Source organism: Papaver somniferum, chromosome 4, assembly GCF_003573695.1.
Source record: "Papaver somniferum cultivar HN1 chromosome 4, ASM357369v1, whole genome shotgun sequence".
NCBI lineage: Eukaryota > Viridiplantae > Streptophyta > Magnoliopsida > Ranunculales > Papaveraceae > Papaver > Papaver somniferum.
Window position 1 is genome coordinate 156135196 of NC_039361.1, and position 16574 is coordinate 156151769.

Consider the following 16574-nt stretch of genomic DNA (forward strand, 5'->3'; position numbering starts at 1 on the left):
AATTGGTAAGGATCTCGCTGGTTGAAATGAGCTTGAGTTGTAGATTTACTGTGGCGTCTGTATTATTGAACTCGGTCCATGCTGAATTTACCACTTGTTGCAATTGTGGATGGGTAAGCCATAAGTGTTCGAATTTATAGTTCTTTCTCTCGTGCCAATCAATTGCTTTAAATTGGGGAAGAATCGGGGCATGGTTTGAAGCTATTCTTAGAAAGTGAGTAACTCATGCATGTGATTTGGAAGTTCTCCAATGCACTTATTTAATTTAAACCTTATAAAACTATCTGAGTTTCCATAGCTCTATCGATACGTTCCAAAATGTTATCTTGTCCTTGTTGAACTGCTGTTGGTTTGTTGAGCCCTTGGCAGTTCCATGCTAATATACTCATGATGAAAAACGACTAATTTAAACTACCGAAAAGATTTAACGGGGAGCTGAAAATAGGAACTGATTTGTAGAAGGTAGATAATTCACTGTCTACCAGCCCAAATTACACAAATTAAGCTTTCCTACAAGTTATATGACTTGGGAGGATTAAAAGTAATGATGATAAGAAAATATGCTAAATGTGTTATCAGCTGAGGCTATTGCAAACTGTGGGATATAAGTGCCAAATCTTCATCAGACGGGGTCTAATTCATCGTCTGAGCTTTCTCAAAGACTATTGAATACTAAAAAGCAAGTGGAACTGGCGAAGGCCAAATTTGTGTTGAGATAAAAGTTTTTGCTGCTAATTCTAGGAATATATATGCAAAAAGCAATATGAAAACGCTGGGCATGCCTCAAAATGGCCACTTAGGATGCAAGGCGCTCATAGAAGTCGAAAAAAGGTCTCCGACAGAAATGTTCAATAACAACATGTATTAATTAACTCAAAGGAAAAAACATGAAACATGCCCTGGCTTCCAAGTCCGCACCATAAAAGAACATCTCCCAGGAATCTAATTTCTAGACTAGACACTTTAACTAGATCGAGGCAAAGTCATAACTAAAATTCTAATAATTATACCTCCTCTGAATTTAAAATTTAAAACAACAGTTGAAGCACTTAACATAACTAATATTATCATTAACCAAAAAGGAAAAGCCTCGTCAGAAGAGTTTTTCGGGTAATAACAAGTGTCTTACGGGAGAAAGGATACCAGAGTATAACAAGCATATATTTCACAGACATATGTTGGGAATTCAAAGACAGGTTATGAGCTTTTTTCTTTTCTTTTCTTTATATTTTTATTTTCTTTTTCTTTTTAGAAAAAATATGGTTCAACTCCTAAAACAAAACAAAAATAATGATGATTTTTGTTAGTTTTAAAAAAAAAATAACTTTTTTTTGTTTAAAATTAAGATTAATAATCCCATTAATATGAATAATCAATAATTTTGTTAACTTTTGATATTATAATTAGTAATATATTATTGAATTAAGTTTTATCAACTATTGATGGTTTGGAAAACTTTTGGTTGTGTCTGATTTTTTCCATTTTGTATGATAGTTATTATGAGAGAACCATCAACTGGCTTGATGGTTTTCTTGCTCCATCGTATAGGGGAGGTTGGGGGTTAGAACACTGTAATTGCTCAAAAATTCATAAATGGAGGATTTAGTAAGTATTCTAGAGATCACTCCTTTTAGGAAGTAGTCTAGAAACCACTAGTTTATAGTATAAAAAAAATTGATAGTTATCTTCGAATTTATGTTCGAAAACATCATATGGTGATTCAGCATACCAGCAGCGATAATATAGAACAAACATCTACAGGTAAGTAATATAGATTTGTTGTTCAACACCTTCTATATCAGAAAGAGTAAAGCTACTTCCATTTGTCCGCGGAGTAATGGACATGCCGAGATCCTGAACATGACGATAAATGTTAACTTAAGAAAGAAATTAGATGATCACTATGGAAAATGGTGCGAGCAACTACATAACATACTTTAGGCTTATTGGACCACAAAGAGAGAAGCTACTGGCACATCGCCTTGCATGCTTACGTACGACGTTGAATCTATCGTACCAATTAAAATAATGATACTTACTACAAAGACAGTGTCATAGGAGAAAATCCTCACCACTGAGTTGATATGGATAAGCTAGATGATCTATAAGAATCTGAGGAATCGCACTACCCAAAGGATATAAAACTACCAAAGGATGACTCATGAATCTAGGGCAACTCGGTCATCCATATTTTCGGGGATGATAATCAAGACCAAACCTGAGGTGGCCTAAACCCTGGATCTTCGAGTCAGTGGTTATTTTAGATCACAAGTGAAAAGGATAGGGTACCAAGTAGACCATCAACTTTTTCTTCGGCAATATGTATAGAAAAAGACTAATACAATCGCAAGTATGTCAAAGCACAGACCATTGTATATGATTTTATATAGAGTTTTTTCTTTGCTCTTCCACAACCAATATGATTAGACAGTGAGTCCATCAACATGATTGTGTAGAATAGTTTTTGGAGAATCTCAAAAATCAATATCTGAGATCAATCTAGTCGTATCTGAATTAACAGGATCCGAATTCTAACAAGTATAAAACTTGCAATCTATCTTTTGAAATGAGAATTCAACAAGAACGATCTTATTTTTTATCTCAATTAATAATGACTTAAACTATCTAGATTGATTATATACTACTTCTAATATTCATATCATAAATATAAAACAATATAATGCGGGAAAGGAAAGACAACAGAAGTTTTGTTAACAAGGAAAACTGCACCTGCAGAAAACCCCCGAGAGCTTTGAACACTCTACTGTATTAAACCGCTGCAGTCGTGTTCCTTACGCCTCTTGAACCTCTCAAGATTAGATGCACTTGATTCCTTAGATGATATCCTCTACAACCTAAGAGTTGCTTCAACCTCAGTGTAGAATTTTGTTAGCACACTGCTCGATCGAACTCGTAAGTTTTGTTATCCCAAGCTTGTTGTCATGTTTATATGCACAAAATTATTTCCTAATTTCTACTTTGCTAAATTCAAGTCTTGAATTAAGATTGGAAAATGGTAGTTGGGTATCAGACCTCATTGAATAACCCTCGAATATTGAAGATTCAATATCAAATAAAGACATTTGGACAAACAGAAAAAACTTACCAAAGGAGTTTAATTATATTGAATAAACGGAAGATCCTTTATACTTTATTTTATTTTTGATTTAAATATTGATTTAGGAGATTAATGAGTGATTTATTTAATGAAAAAAATTTAGTCTTTTGTTGTTTCGGGTTACGATCCAAAGGAGTTGAGAGCGAATTGGTTATAGGAGCAGGCATACTAAAGAAACTGAGTAACAAAAAAGTGTTTACTTGGTCTCAACTATATGAAGTTTCGGTAGTCAATTTGTATAACGACTTAATTATGAGAGTATTCAAAACTGGATGAGGTCCTAGGTTTTTGTACCATACAAGTTTTTTTTTGTTAACAAAATCTTGTGTGTAGTGTCATTATTTTACTTTTCGCGTTATATTTATAATTAAGTAATTACACTTGTACGTTAATTTATTTGGTATGACCCTGTAGTTAGTTTGGTCTCGAACTTTAACTATATACCAAGTTACTTCTTGTCGAAATAATTCTTTGGCCGTTATTTGTGTTGGTATAATTGTGAAAGGTGTGTATGTATAGGCTGATATCCAAAAAACTGTGATGTAGTCGGTATCCTCGTCATTTCAAACTTATTTAATAGGAAATGATCTATGCTTAATAATTTGTGTATAATATGCGGAAACCACGAAGAATCTATCAATCATCTTCTCATTCATTAAATTGTCACGAAAGGTCTGGTCTTACTTTACACCAAGTAGTCAGTGGTACTTGGTCATTCCTAAATTCAATTTACAACTTATTTTATGTTGGTACCCTATTGGGATGATTAGGGGAAGATGGTAAATATGCTTGGACGTTCATTACCATGTCAGTTTGTTGGGTATTATAGAATGGGATCAATCGTCATATTTTGGGGAAAACTATCTTTTTATAACTGACTCAGACTTAGGTTTGGAAGCTCTACTATTACTCCTCTCTTTGGCAGGTGTATCTGGATGCGAATCGTACATCAACTTCTCGAGATTATAATAACGTCTTCTTGTAATATTGTATTAGCCTTTGCTTATGTTTACATTCTTTTGATTTTCATTATTTTCTTGTTGGTATAACATTTATTTAAGCTTGCCATCTACGTATTGTAAAATTATAAATTTCTCTTTTCTAATAAATTTTCCCTTCTCATTAAACAAAGTTTCAGTCATGAACATATTCAACAGAAAAAAATTGCAACTCAATATATATTTTCATCATCTTGATACATTACTCTTGTTCTTTATATTAATTGACACTCAGTTCTAGTTGATAACTCGTAAGTGTCATGCTGAAGAGAGAAACACTCTCTTGAGCTTCAAATCCTCTCTTCAAGACCTCTCATATCGGTTGTCTTCATTATAAATAGTCAACAATAATCGAAGTTGTTGCGCTTGACATGGAACTTAGTGTTCTAATGACACGTGATCCAAGTAGCATTTCATACAAATGTAATGAAAGCAAATACAATTTGAAGTCATTTGAAAAGTAACAAAATACTGCAACTCCTGTTATGGTAACATTGATAAGTAATGCCAGAAATATAATAAGACCGAATTTAAGTCAAAAAGGAGAAATGCTACTTGGCTTGCTTCATGTGTACTTTGTACAGGAAACAAGCCCATCATTTTGAAACGAAGGTAGTAGATTGTACTATAAGTCTTAATTCGTAAATTTCAAAAATAAGTCAAAAGGAAATTCATGACAAAATTGACAATGCATATATTAGCGACTAATACTAACTTAATTATAATAATATTTGTCTCATGTGTTAGAAATTAAATAACTTACGATATGATTTATTTATTTTTGCACATAAAATATGCAAACGAATAACTTTATGACATACATTTTTTCATGTACGATATAACTTAATATGTTTCTTACATATTTACAGATGCCTGAGATAAGTAAAAGAAATGTGAAACATATCAAACCTTTCAAGAGTCAGTAATGCATACACATGTAGCAAAATATTTGGCCAATAATGTTTACCTTTAATTTAATAATTTTCTTATAATAATTCAATCTCATATATAATAACAAACTTGACAACTTCAAATTGTTTAAACATTATTATACATATTTATGCCATAACCAACCCATGAACTTACTAGTTGTGATTTCAAATTGAGGTTTGTAACTATAATTTGAGTATTAATTTAACCTTTATTATAAGGTTCGAAAAAAAAAAAACTTGTATTATTAACATCTTTTTTTTTCTCAACTTTTTGTTATTCTTGATAATGTTTATTTTGTATCACCAATTCACCATCGGGATTCATGAAAACCATTGTTACTACTATTAATAAAACTCATAATAAATTTATCAGTATCTTTAGAGATGACACGGGAAATAAGATGAATTTAAAGGAAGCCGGTGAGTAAGTAAATGTGGTTATATCTAAATTTTTTCGAACAAGTAAAAAAAGTTGTCAAACTGGGAGCATGAATCTAATATTAGAGATACAAGATCATCTTTCACTACTAGATCCAAATACAACCCTTGAGAATCTCCCCTACTTCCGGGAACAACACAACTCAATAGGATTTATGTTTACCAAGAACTTCTCATGGCGTAACTAGTCATGTTAAGAAGCCATTGTCAATGAGTTTCCCGCAAAAAACTATATTTGATTCTTTTAGTGAGGATGGAATGAATTTTGGGATCTATTTTCAAATCGTTCCCACTACTTTGTTTTTTTGGGACCTTTGGATTTGAAGTATATTTCCAAGTTATATTAGTTCGATTCAAGTTTTGAGAAGGACGCAAGTGCGGAAAATTTGCCTAGATTAGCTATGGTTGAGCCGAGGTAATTTAAATTAATAGGATATCTTGTTGATGGTGATCATCCTATCATGATATCGCGAGTGGTAAAAAAAATTGTTAAGAAAATTTACGCGGCACTAAGAACTAGTCCTCAACAGAATGAAATCTTTTTTATTGTCATGTACGACGAATATGGTGGATTTTATGATCATGTAACCACTACTTACGAGAATGTGCCAAAATACTGATTCTGGCAGTGGTCTTGTTCCATTTTTTTTTTTCAAGTTTGATCGATTGGGAGTCCGAGTACACAACATAATGGTGTCTCCTTGGATCAAAAAATGAATCGGTAACTATTTCCTCATGTTTTGTTTTACGTCGGGCGTACAATTTGATTGTATTAGATCCAAAGTCGGGTTCTCTGTAGCTAGTCATACATGTTTCATTTTAATCAACGGTGATTTCTTGTTGTAAACAAAAAACTAATAAAAAAAATACTAGCTCAAGTCATGCTGTAGATTTTATTATGTGCTGATTTTGATGTTGTATATGAAAAATATGTTTGTTTGTTTGTTTGTTGTAGTGATTAGTGGTCCGAAATGAATTATCTCCAGCACCTTTCGGTACCTGGAATGATTAAAAAAAAGGTTCAATTCATCCAACTTTTTACGCGTAGTGATGCTTTGGATGGTACATTTGAGGAGATGGTTGGGGAGTTAACTGCACCTAGAACATATATTCCAAGTTTTTATTTCATGTATCGCTTGCTGAAACTAAAATACATTTACATATTTAAAGTTTGAATTCGGTAAGATGTTGGTCTCATGTAAACAACTAAGTTTTTTGATTTTTTTATTTTATTTTTGTTAATAAATAGAGATCTGTTTGCAGAGGTACTACGTGATGTGAATTATAAAATCCAATAAGGATGAAAAATTATCTACATTCAAAGTGAAGTAATACTGTTAACTGCAGTTCAAGGTTAGTAACTACATACTTGACTTGTTATATTTCTATCATTTATTCTTTCAAATCACTATTTATCAAAAACTCAACATACGAAGTAAAAGTTTGTTAACTTGTATCTATTATTAGTGACTTGGTCATTATACTATGATCAAAGTATCAAGGAATGATATACTAGTTGTTTTTACAGCTTAAATATATGGAGTTACGAAGTATAGTTTATCTATGGACTTTGTAGTATCGACATTACACTATTTGGTACATCTTTATTATTTAGTGTGTTTAATTTATGGATGAATGCATACCTTGGGATTATGTTTATTTACATAGTTTAAGGGAGTATACTTTCGGAACTTGTTTCATAGTTGAAAACTGATTCAAGGATCTAATTTAGGACCAATCCCTAACAAGGATCTGATCTAAAACTGATCCCGGGCAAGGATTAACCCATGACCGATTACAAAGATACACTCTAGGAGCTATCCCTAATTAGGATATATCCCATGACCGATATTATATGTCTAACTGAACTTGGCATTTTTAATAGGTCTGATATCTTGGAGTTTTCTTAGACATCGAGATGTACATGAGTTAGATTGGGATGTTCATATGATATATCGACATAATGATTTGAACATGTGTTAAACTCTAATATCTTAATGTTCAAGTATTTTTTTTTTGATACTCAGGGAAAGATCATGAAACCAATTTTCAATATCTTTTAGATATCGAAAAAATATGCTTACCCTATCCCAGAGGTTTGCATATCTCTAGTTCTTATATTAGTAAAGTACATTTGTGTTAGATTATATAGGTTATCAACTATGAGTTACATTGGTTTATTGGTTGGAATGCAATTGGTATTTTTCAGATTCAAGAATAAATATTCATTGTATATCTTAAGGATTTTAGAGTTTAGTTATATCTTCTCTTTCACTCAAGCCTTGGTCATAACACAATAAATAGATAAGCTTGTATTCTTATAAAATCATCACTTCATACACAAGTTAAGTGACTGTATGTGAAACCAACTTGTTAAGAGATAGAAGTACTCTGATTAGGTGAAACATCTTGTGTTTCCTTCATTTAAAGTCTTCTTTGTGATCAAGAATCTTATAATTGTATTGTTGGTGAAAAATAAATTATATTTTTATTTTAATTTTATAATTAACTGATTTTTTTAAGAAATAATGAAATAATTATCCTTGATAGATCAAACTTGTTTATTCTATGGTCATATGTAAGGCCACTCAAGTCTACTTGAGGATTTGACTATTACATATCTTGTAATTCAAGATCTAGAGACAGAACTGTTGATCAATCAATGTTAACATACTTTGTCCCTTTTGTGTTGATTAGTAGTAGAATCAAGTTATTTGTGCAATGTTATATTGAAGATTTGAGATTGAAGAGTTTTCCTTTTTTGGTTTTTGATTTTTGTCATTCTTCTTGGACACTTGATTCTTTGGTATTCAACCAAGCAGTTTATTTTGATAGACTTAAGACTTGTTGAAAAGATCAAACAAAATATCTAGATGTTTCTTCTCGTTAAGCTACTTGGATATAGCTTGTTCACTCACACAGATTATTTCGATGATCTTTGTCTTGGTTTATTCTTTAACCAAATGAGTTTTTATTGAGTTAACGGAAGATCCTTTACTCTATTGTATCTCTAATATAGAGATTGATTTGGGAGATTTATGTTTTGGGTTATGATCCAAATAAGCTGAGAACGGAAGTCTTCACGGCAGATGAGATAACTCAACATAATGGACTATGTCTTGGGATCACATGCATAGACCAGATTGGTTGTAGGCGTATGGATGCTGAAGAAACTAAATAACAAATGAGTATTTACTTGGTCTCAACTTTACAAATTTGTGGCAGTCAAACATGGACTAAATTCGGGTTTTTTTTTTCTACTAAGAAGTTTTACTCGTTAACAAAACCTTGTGTGTTGTGATTTACTTTATTACTGCATTATATTGTTTATCTTTGTAACTAAAGTAAATGCACTTGTACATTAATCCATTTGGTAATTGATTCCATAATTAGTTCGGTTTTGAAGTTAGATTATTCATAAAGTTACACCTTGTTGAGATAATCTTTTGGAAATTCATGTTTCTGCAAGATAATACAAGGTGTGTCTGGATAAGTTGATATCGAGAAGATTAATTGTGTAGTACTCGTTACACTCATCATTTCACTGGGTTTCTTCAGAAAAAATGTGTGGACCCAAAAAGTACGGAGCATTGGCTATGAGAAGTTTAAAGTCAACTAACAATGCATTCTTTGTCTAAGTGGTCATGGAAGTACAATAAGGAAAAACTTCCTTTGTGGAGAGAATAACTCAAGAAAAATTTAACACAGTGAAGAAAAGAATTAATAATTTCAAGACATAAACCAACCCAAAGGAAAGGGCATTTGGAAAGGATTTCCAAAGATTAAGAACAAGGTTGAAGCTGACACCTCAACTAGAAAAACAAATGGAAGTTTAGCTAGGTTTTGGACTAATTAATGAAGAACCAATTTGTCACCAAAAGGAAGCTTTGCATGGAGCAAGAAGTGCAACTATAAGAAATCTGACTGAAATGTTATCTTTATTTGGAGATCTTTTACTCATCACACAAGGTCAGGATGCCATTACTTCTACATTAGCCCCCAAATTCTTAATTATATGCTGCCACGAATGGTTAGCCGGAAAACGTTGTGCAAACCAAAACATGAATCCATATTCGCATCTGGAAAAGAATATACCATTTTGCTCGGATCTACTCATAACAAATAACTATTCATATTATTGAGTAAGAAAAATATCCCACCTCTTTAACTCCTTCTCATAAACCTAAAAAAACCTTCACCACCATTAACTATTGTTGCGGAGATGTGGTTCATTTAGGACCAGATATGAACAAATTTCTTTCATTTTTATTGTTTTTCTAATTATCTAGTAATTTAGCTTAGGTCAGTTCAAGTTTTTGCTTCATTCTCCATTGCTTTTAGGAAATCTTTATGGTGTTTTTGTGGGTGTTATGTCCCTTTTATTTATGTATTCTCTTTTATGGATATTCTTTATGCGCTCTCATGGCGTTTCTTTGTTATTTTAATGGAGATCTTGTGTGGAAGTTCAAGGATTTTAAGACTTTGGGAATATTATTCTCTTTTTACGAGAATGTCTATTTTTCTAAAAGAAAAAACTGTATCAAAATTGTTGGATTATAATCCCAAAACAATTCTTTCAATCTTAGAATTGCTTGGTATTTAATACTCTTGTTGCTATTTTGTTACTTCTCTTCATGAATTACTCTTGTCAGTACCTTGTGACTGTATTTTGAACTTTTATCTTGATGTTCTTGAAGTTCATGCAATCTCTACTTTATCATGAATGATTACGAGATTTATCTCCCTTTTCTAACCAACTCCCTTTTGAGACTCTCTCCATTTTCTCTCCAAAAAATGGAAACAAAAACCCTAACATTTTGAGTGTCGTTCTCCTCAGATCGTCTCCATTGGAGCATATCTGAGCGGATCAATCATCACACTAAGCTGGTTTTTAATTTGTTCCTTACGTCTCTGATTTTCAGTAGTTGTTTAGGGGTTTTCTAGCAACTGTTTCTTTGCTTTTTCAAAGAATTTTTGTATTGATATGTCACTAATTTTGTGTGTGTACGTTTTTCATCTGATGAAGAGAAGAGTTTCGGACATACAATGATTCTCAAGGATGATCTCCATCAAAACCGAAGAGTCAGTTACATCCCCGGAAACTCGAAGATCACGGTTAATACTAATTGTTGTAGTTTGCAACTTATTTTCCATAAATTATTGTTTCTTTAATTTGAATCGTGATCATGTATTGAGAAAGGGATTTTCTGGATATGCAAATGGGATTGTAACTAGAACTTCTATGTTACATCTGTTTCACAATCAATCTTGTTCGTATTTCGATTTCTGCTTTTCGGAAAGTCTATATATGTTTTTTAGTTTTAGTATTTCTAGTTTGGTTAAAGGTTTTGTAGCTTTCTTCAGCATCAAGATCACCCTCAGCTGCTTTTCATCTTCATCAACTTCTTCTACAACAACAACTGCAATAATCACTTCCAAGACCGGTTTTCGGATGATGATTCAGACCGATACCAATCGCTTCATACCGACGTTGTTTACGTATGTTACCGAAGTCACTTTGCTCTTCTTTACCTGTGTTACCTAAGCTACTTAGTTCTTGATTTTTTAAACTCTGGTAAATGGTTGGATCATTCATTGATCCTAACACTTCAGTTCAACACTGATTTGTTACTAGGTTTGGCTCTGTTTCCAAACCAAAAATGGACACTTAACCAAGTTATATTAATCCTGTTGTATGGGATAGTTAGAATTCTTCTGAGGAAACTCATTCGTAACTTTTTAATTAGCTTTGGTGCTTGTAAGATTGATGAACCGTTAAGTCCAGTCAATCCTATTACCTTTCCCGATTTTGAGTATTTTCTTTAATGTAATTTGGGGTTTTTCAGGTGAGGGGAACTATCAAAGAAAAACAAAAAATAAACCATATAAAGTAAAATTTTCTCTCTCGTTACACAGTTTTTTTATTTTTATTTCTCCCCTAAAAATAAAAATAAAAATTTAAAATTATTTTTCTCAATCAATTTATTATTATCACCACCGTTATACTAGGTTATTTTTGGCAAGTTGATTCTTAGCCGTTGAATGATGGTTCCGCTGAGAAAAGTGGTCCAGGCAATATCAACATGCCGCATGCCCTAATAAAACACGTATAAACCAAGACTGAGACGATCAATAAAAATCCAGCGAAATTGGAAGAGAGGATTTATCGGCAGACGTGCCAGCTCCTTCCCTCCCTCCGTATCACATCCATTCCACGCCAAAGAAGAACCAGAAGACTTCCTCTCCAGAAAAAAAAACCCAGAGATAATTGGATATCTATTTCTTACATCATTTTTCATTATCCATTTTTAGGGGTTTTTCTCGTTCTCTCTTTCTTACAAGCAATTCCGATAATTCTTCAACGAAATCGTTGGTCGGTTATTCTCTAACCGGAAAACTCTTCTTTCCGATTGGATTCCCGACCAACGTTTCGTTTCCAATATCATCCATCATCATCATCTTCATCAATAGTTTTTGAAATTTTGAGTTTTGATTGGTTTAAGAAAAGGATGAGCAGTAATGATCTAGGTGGAGGAGGAGGTGGAGGAGGAGCTTCTTCTTCTAGAAGGAGTTTGAGTTTGAATACGAAGAAAAGCTTAGAAAATGGAGTTTCTGATGCGACTCACCGGAGATCTATATCTTCTCGCGCCTCGTAAGTTTTTTCACTTCTTATCCAAGTAGGTTATTTGAAGAATCAATCGGTATTTTAAAATGAAAATTAGAGTTTCCTTTTGATCGGTAAAACCTTAGTCAAGGATTTGCTTGATTGCTAGCTAGAATTTGAAATTAATAATCGGTTTCTCTGGTCAACTCACCTGGTATGCCTATACAAATGAACGAGCGGATGAAATGACTACACGGCTAAAACTGAATTGAAGTATGACGAGGTTTTGAATCAAATTTGGTTCAACATCCAATACTGTACACTTTTATTTCCTCATCTTCTCTGCAGTTGTTATGGTTAGGTTTGGAAATCATAACCTTGTATGTATGAGCGGGCATTAGATGTTGATGTGTATTCTTACACTAGTCTATTCTAGTTTGTAAACTGTCGGATTTAGGATTGATGAGAGACATTTCATAACGTTTCATGGTTTATATATATGGGAGCAGGGTAGTGACTGCTGAGCGTACAGTAAAGAGGTTGAGGCTGTCAAAGGCGCTGACAATACCTGAAAGCACGACTATACATGAGGCATGTAGACGTATGGCTGCTAGGAGGGTTGACGCTTTGTTGTTGACAGACTCCAATGCGTTGCTTTGTGGAATTTTAACAGACAAGGTTTGGTTTCATTATTTATTTTAACAACTGTATTACTAGTTTACTAGTCTGTTTCATTATGCTCTTTCACGAAACTTCAATTGTATTTGATTGAAATCTTTAATTGTTCGTGGTAAAGGACATAGCCACAAGAGTTGTTGCCCGCGAGCTGAATCTTGAGGAGACACACGTCTCCAAAGTAATGACGAGGAACCCTGTTTTCGTTCTTTCAGACACTCTAGCTGTAGAGGCCTTACAAAAGATGGTTCAAGGTTGGTTGGGTTTGCAACTCATTATTTTTCATGAACTGTCCGTTGGTTCTTTCTTTATATTCACTAACCAAAATCTGTTTATGCAGGAAAATTCAGACATTTGCCTGTTGTTGAGAAGGGAGAGGTCATTGCATTACTTGATATAGCCAAGTGTTTATATGATGCTATTGCACGTCTTGAAAGGGCAGCTGAGAAAGGAAAAGCTATTGCTGCAGCTGTTGAAGGAGTTGAAAAACATTGGGGTGCTTCAATATCTGGTTTGTGGAGATTGATGTGGATACTTCTGCAATTTTATCGTGCTACGCTTCTTTCATTTCCCCTCATTAACTATTAAAAAAACCATTCTCTCAGTTTGTTCGTATTGGGTGTACAGGTCCTAATACATTTATTGAAACTCTTAGAGAAAGAATGTTTAAGCCATCTCTCTCAACTATTATTCCAGAAAATTCAAAGTAGGTAATATCCTCTTATTTCATTTTTATTTTATGGATGGTGTTCCTCTATAGTGATGCTGAGTGTGCTTGTTTTATCTTGATTGACTGGGTTTAGTGATTGCAGGATTGTGACAGTTTCTCCTACTGATACGGTTTTGAGTGCTGCTAAGAAAATGCTCGAACTTAAATTGAGCTCTGCAGTTGTTACAGTGGATGACAAACCTCGGGGAATACTTACGTGAGTTTCTTCTCACTTGTGATTTTATTTGCTCGTTCTGCAGCTAACATGGAAAATCATCCCTTCAAATTCTTTCAGTAAATAACTTTTATTTGTTGTAATGTAACCTGATTGGCTAAAGTAATCCTGTCATAATATTTGCATGCAATTCTGTATTAGGTCTAAGGATATCTTGATGCGAGTTATTGCACCAAATCTGTCTCCTGATACAACTCTTGTTGAAAAGGTATGGTACTTGTTTGTTGATTTTATTTCAGCACGTCTCCAGAGTGTAAATATTAGGTTCAAATATTGGTGGACACGTGTATATGGTAGTTTTAATTGCAGCCGTTTGTAAAGTATTCTCTTCTTGCCTCTTGGTCATCCCTGATTTTATAATCTTGGATCCTTTCTTGCCACATAGATTGTATGGTGTTAATTTGAATGACTAAATATTCAGGTTATGACCCCAAATCCAGAATGTGCAACAGTTGACACCCCAATCGTTGATGCTCTGCACATCATGCATGACGGAAAGTTCTTACATCTCCCTGTTGTTGATAGAGGTAAGCTTGAGATTCAGAGAGAGACAGAACATTAAATAAAGCATGTATTTCTTACGGTTAAGGTTTTTTAACGAGTTTTATTTTTGTCCACAGATGGAAAAATTGTTTCTGTTATTGATGTAATTCATATCACCCATGCGGCTGTAGCCACGGTATGTTATCTGACCATTTATTTCTCGCATAACCCTTGTCACGGGCAAACCATCATCTTATTATCCCATTTATTTATGAATGGCTTGTTACAAGTCCACCATCTTAGACCATCTACCAATGGTGTCCTGTTTATATGCTACCTGATGCGGAGTCTTCCTTAGTTGCATGTTGGTCAGCACTTGAACAGTGACTAGTGATTCAAACAGCTAAGAGTATCAGCGATCTAGTAGATTATCTGTTGATGCCTTTTCAGCAATTTCAGGCTGAATATCTATTTTTCATGTTTATAAGTAGAAATTAAAAATTGTAAAGGCATAAACAAATTCTTCTGGTATTACTGATACACCGGTAACTACTTGGACTTTATATTCACAAATTGGAACTCTTAGTTGCACATTTTTCTTTAAGCATGTATAGGCGATTGAGTGATGGTATTTGTTAACACGAAACTTTCTATTAAGATCTTAGGCGAAACTAGTCCATGGATTTACAAGTAAATGGTACAATTTCGATGATTCATGACCGAGAATAATCTAGGCATGCTTTCTTGTAAATATCATTTCGCTGTATATCATTGTTACTGAAAATTGGATCATTGTTTTAACGAGAAAAGGAAAGTGACACGATGCTGATGGTCTATCTTATTGGCTAGGTGGGAAGTAGTGGAGCTGGAAACGAGGTGGCAAACAATATGATGCAGAAATTTTGGGATTCAGCCATGATGTTGGGGCCTTTTGATGAAGATGAAGATTCCCGAAGGTTTTACATATGATGTTTTTCTGATACCTCAACGCCACTTCTGTTTTCCTTTTTTATTGATGTATTCTCTTTTTCAGTGAGGGATCCTTGAAATTGCAATCTGAGGGCACAGAACCAGGGCGATCATCTTCTGTTTTCCCATCTCCGAGCATGCCGAATATGTTTGGTTTCAAGATCCAAGATAAAAAGGGCAGGATGCACAGATTCAACTGTGGTATGCAAGATCTCAGGACAACATTTTAATTCTTGTCTAATGATCATTTGACTCAATAAATGAGTATTGTTTTCACACTATATTGTTGTGGAGGTAATGTTTTGTGCTGTTCTCCAATTTCAGATACCAGTAGTTTAACCGAGCTCATAACTTCCATTCTTCAAAGGCTTGGGGATGATATAGACCCAACGCGTCTGCCGCAAATTCTGGTAATCCCTTAAATAAGTTCAAATTTTTTCTTAAATTTATGCATCATTGGTTAATTTGCACCGTTTGGGTATGTTTTAGTATGAGGATGAAGATCATGACAAAGTCATGCTAGCATCAGACAGTGACCTTGCTGCAGCTGTTGACCATGCTAAGCAAGTTGGGTGGAAGGTATGAACGTAACATCCTTAAATCTAGGGAACTGTTAATTTGCTAAGAATGTCTAAAAGGATGGGGAGATTTCTAATTCCATCTCCAAGGGTCAAGGGAGGTCATTTAGTTGCAAATTATTGAAAGTGAAAAAATGCTAACAACAAAGATGTTACACAGGGTTTAAAGCTGCACTTAGATTACTCAGGTGCGGGTGGCCGGAGGAGGGGAGGTGGAGGTGGAAGTTTGGAACATGCACACAAGGATGCGTGGGCTAATGCATATAGCACAGTGGCTGCTGGGGCTGCCCTAGTCGCTGGACTTGGTGTACTGGCTTACTTGAAGAGAGCAGGTTCTTGATTGATTTTGTCTACTTGTTTGGCAATAAATGAACACGAGCAAACGAAGCTTTGGAAGAAGCAACTGTAAATCCCAAATGAATTGCAACCCCCTTATTCTTTCTTCTTTTTTTTCCTTCTGTTTTTCATACAGAAAAATGAGGAACTTAAATGCTTCCTTTAAGGAAAGAAAACAAGTAGTCAAGTTTCCTATGATTCAGGGTCGAAGAGTCTGAGTTTTGTGAAGTCTGATCATGTTATATTTTTGTCCATTTTGTAAAATGATGATAGTTTGTATCCCTTTCATAGTAATGCCGGCTCTCGAATGAAGTAGGGGCCCCGACATCTTTTGGATTTAGATCAAATTTGAACCACTTGTTACGTGTCAGTTGTAATATCATGGTTGCCTTAGATGACAAATTGTTATTGCAATTTCTTCTTGTCAACTTCACAAAATGATTTTGTTGTAATTTTTCCATAAATTACTGGTATTCTCTTGTACATTTAATTTTGGATT

The 16574-nt window shown here is 33.9% G+C and overlaps 1 protein-coding gene across 3 annotated transcripts; it reads left to right on the forward strand.

The window, feature by feature from the left end:
• Positions 1 to 11634: 11634 nt before the first annotated feature.
• LOC113271679 (CBS domain-containing protein CBSCBSPB1-like) lies at positions 11635 to 16498 on the forward strand. Of its 3 annotated transcripts, XM_026521578.1 has the most exons (15): positions 11635 to 11845; positions 11910 to 12138; positions 12600 to 12768; positions 12887 to 13019; positions 13106 to 13276; positions 13393 to 13471; positions 13569 to 13691; positions 13851 to 13917; positions 14131 to 14236; positions 14330 to 14388; positions 15042 to 15148; positions 15226 to 15362; positions 15486 to 15571; positions 15651 to 15740; positions 15900 to 16498. In XM_026521578.1, the coding sequence occupies exons 2-15, from the start codon at positions 11996 to 11998 to the stop codon at positions 16077 to 16079; spliced, it is 1650 nt and encodes a 549-aa protein (XP_026377363.1). In that variant the 5' UTR covers positions 11635 to 11845; positions 11910 to 11995; the 3' UTR covers positions 16080 to 16498. The 3 variants fall into 3 exon arrangements, with proteins under 3 accessions (XP_026377363.1, XP_026377362.1, XP_026377364.1); XM_026521577.1 differs by having other exon boundaries at positions 11635 to 12138; XM_026521579.1 differs by having other exon boundaries at positions 11635 to 12138; positions 13578 to 13691.
• The last annotated feature ends 76 nt before the right edge of the window (positions 16499 to 16574 follow it).

What these genes read in the sequence shown, in the direction of transcription:
- LOC113271679 (XM_026521577.1), top strand. Translation starts at nt 11,996, where the DNA reads ATGAGCAGTAATGATCTAGGTGGAGGAGGAGGTGGAGGAGGAGCTTCT. An exon ending in CCCATGCGGCTGTAGCCACG is followed by an intron (nt 14,389 to 15,041) that starts GTATGTTATCTG and finishes CTTATTGGCTAG; the next exon opens with GTGGGAAGTAGTGGAGCTGG. An exon ending in GATGCACAGATTCAACTGTG is followed by an intron (nt 15,363 to 15,485) that starts GTATGCAAGATC and finishes CTCCAATTTCAG; the next exon opens with ATACCAGTAGTTTAACCGAG.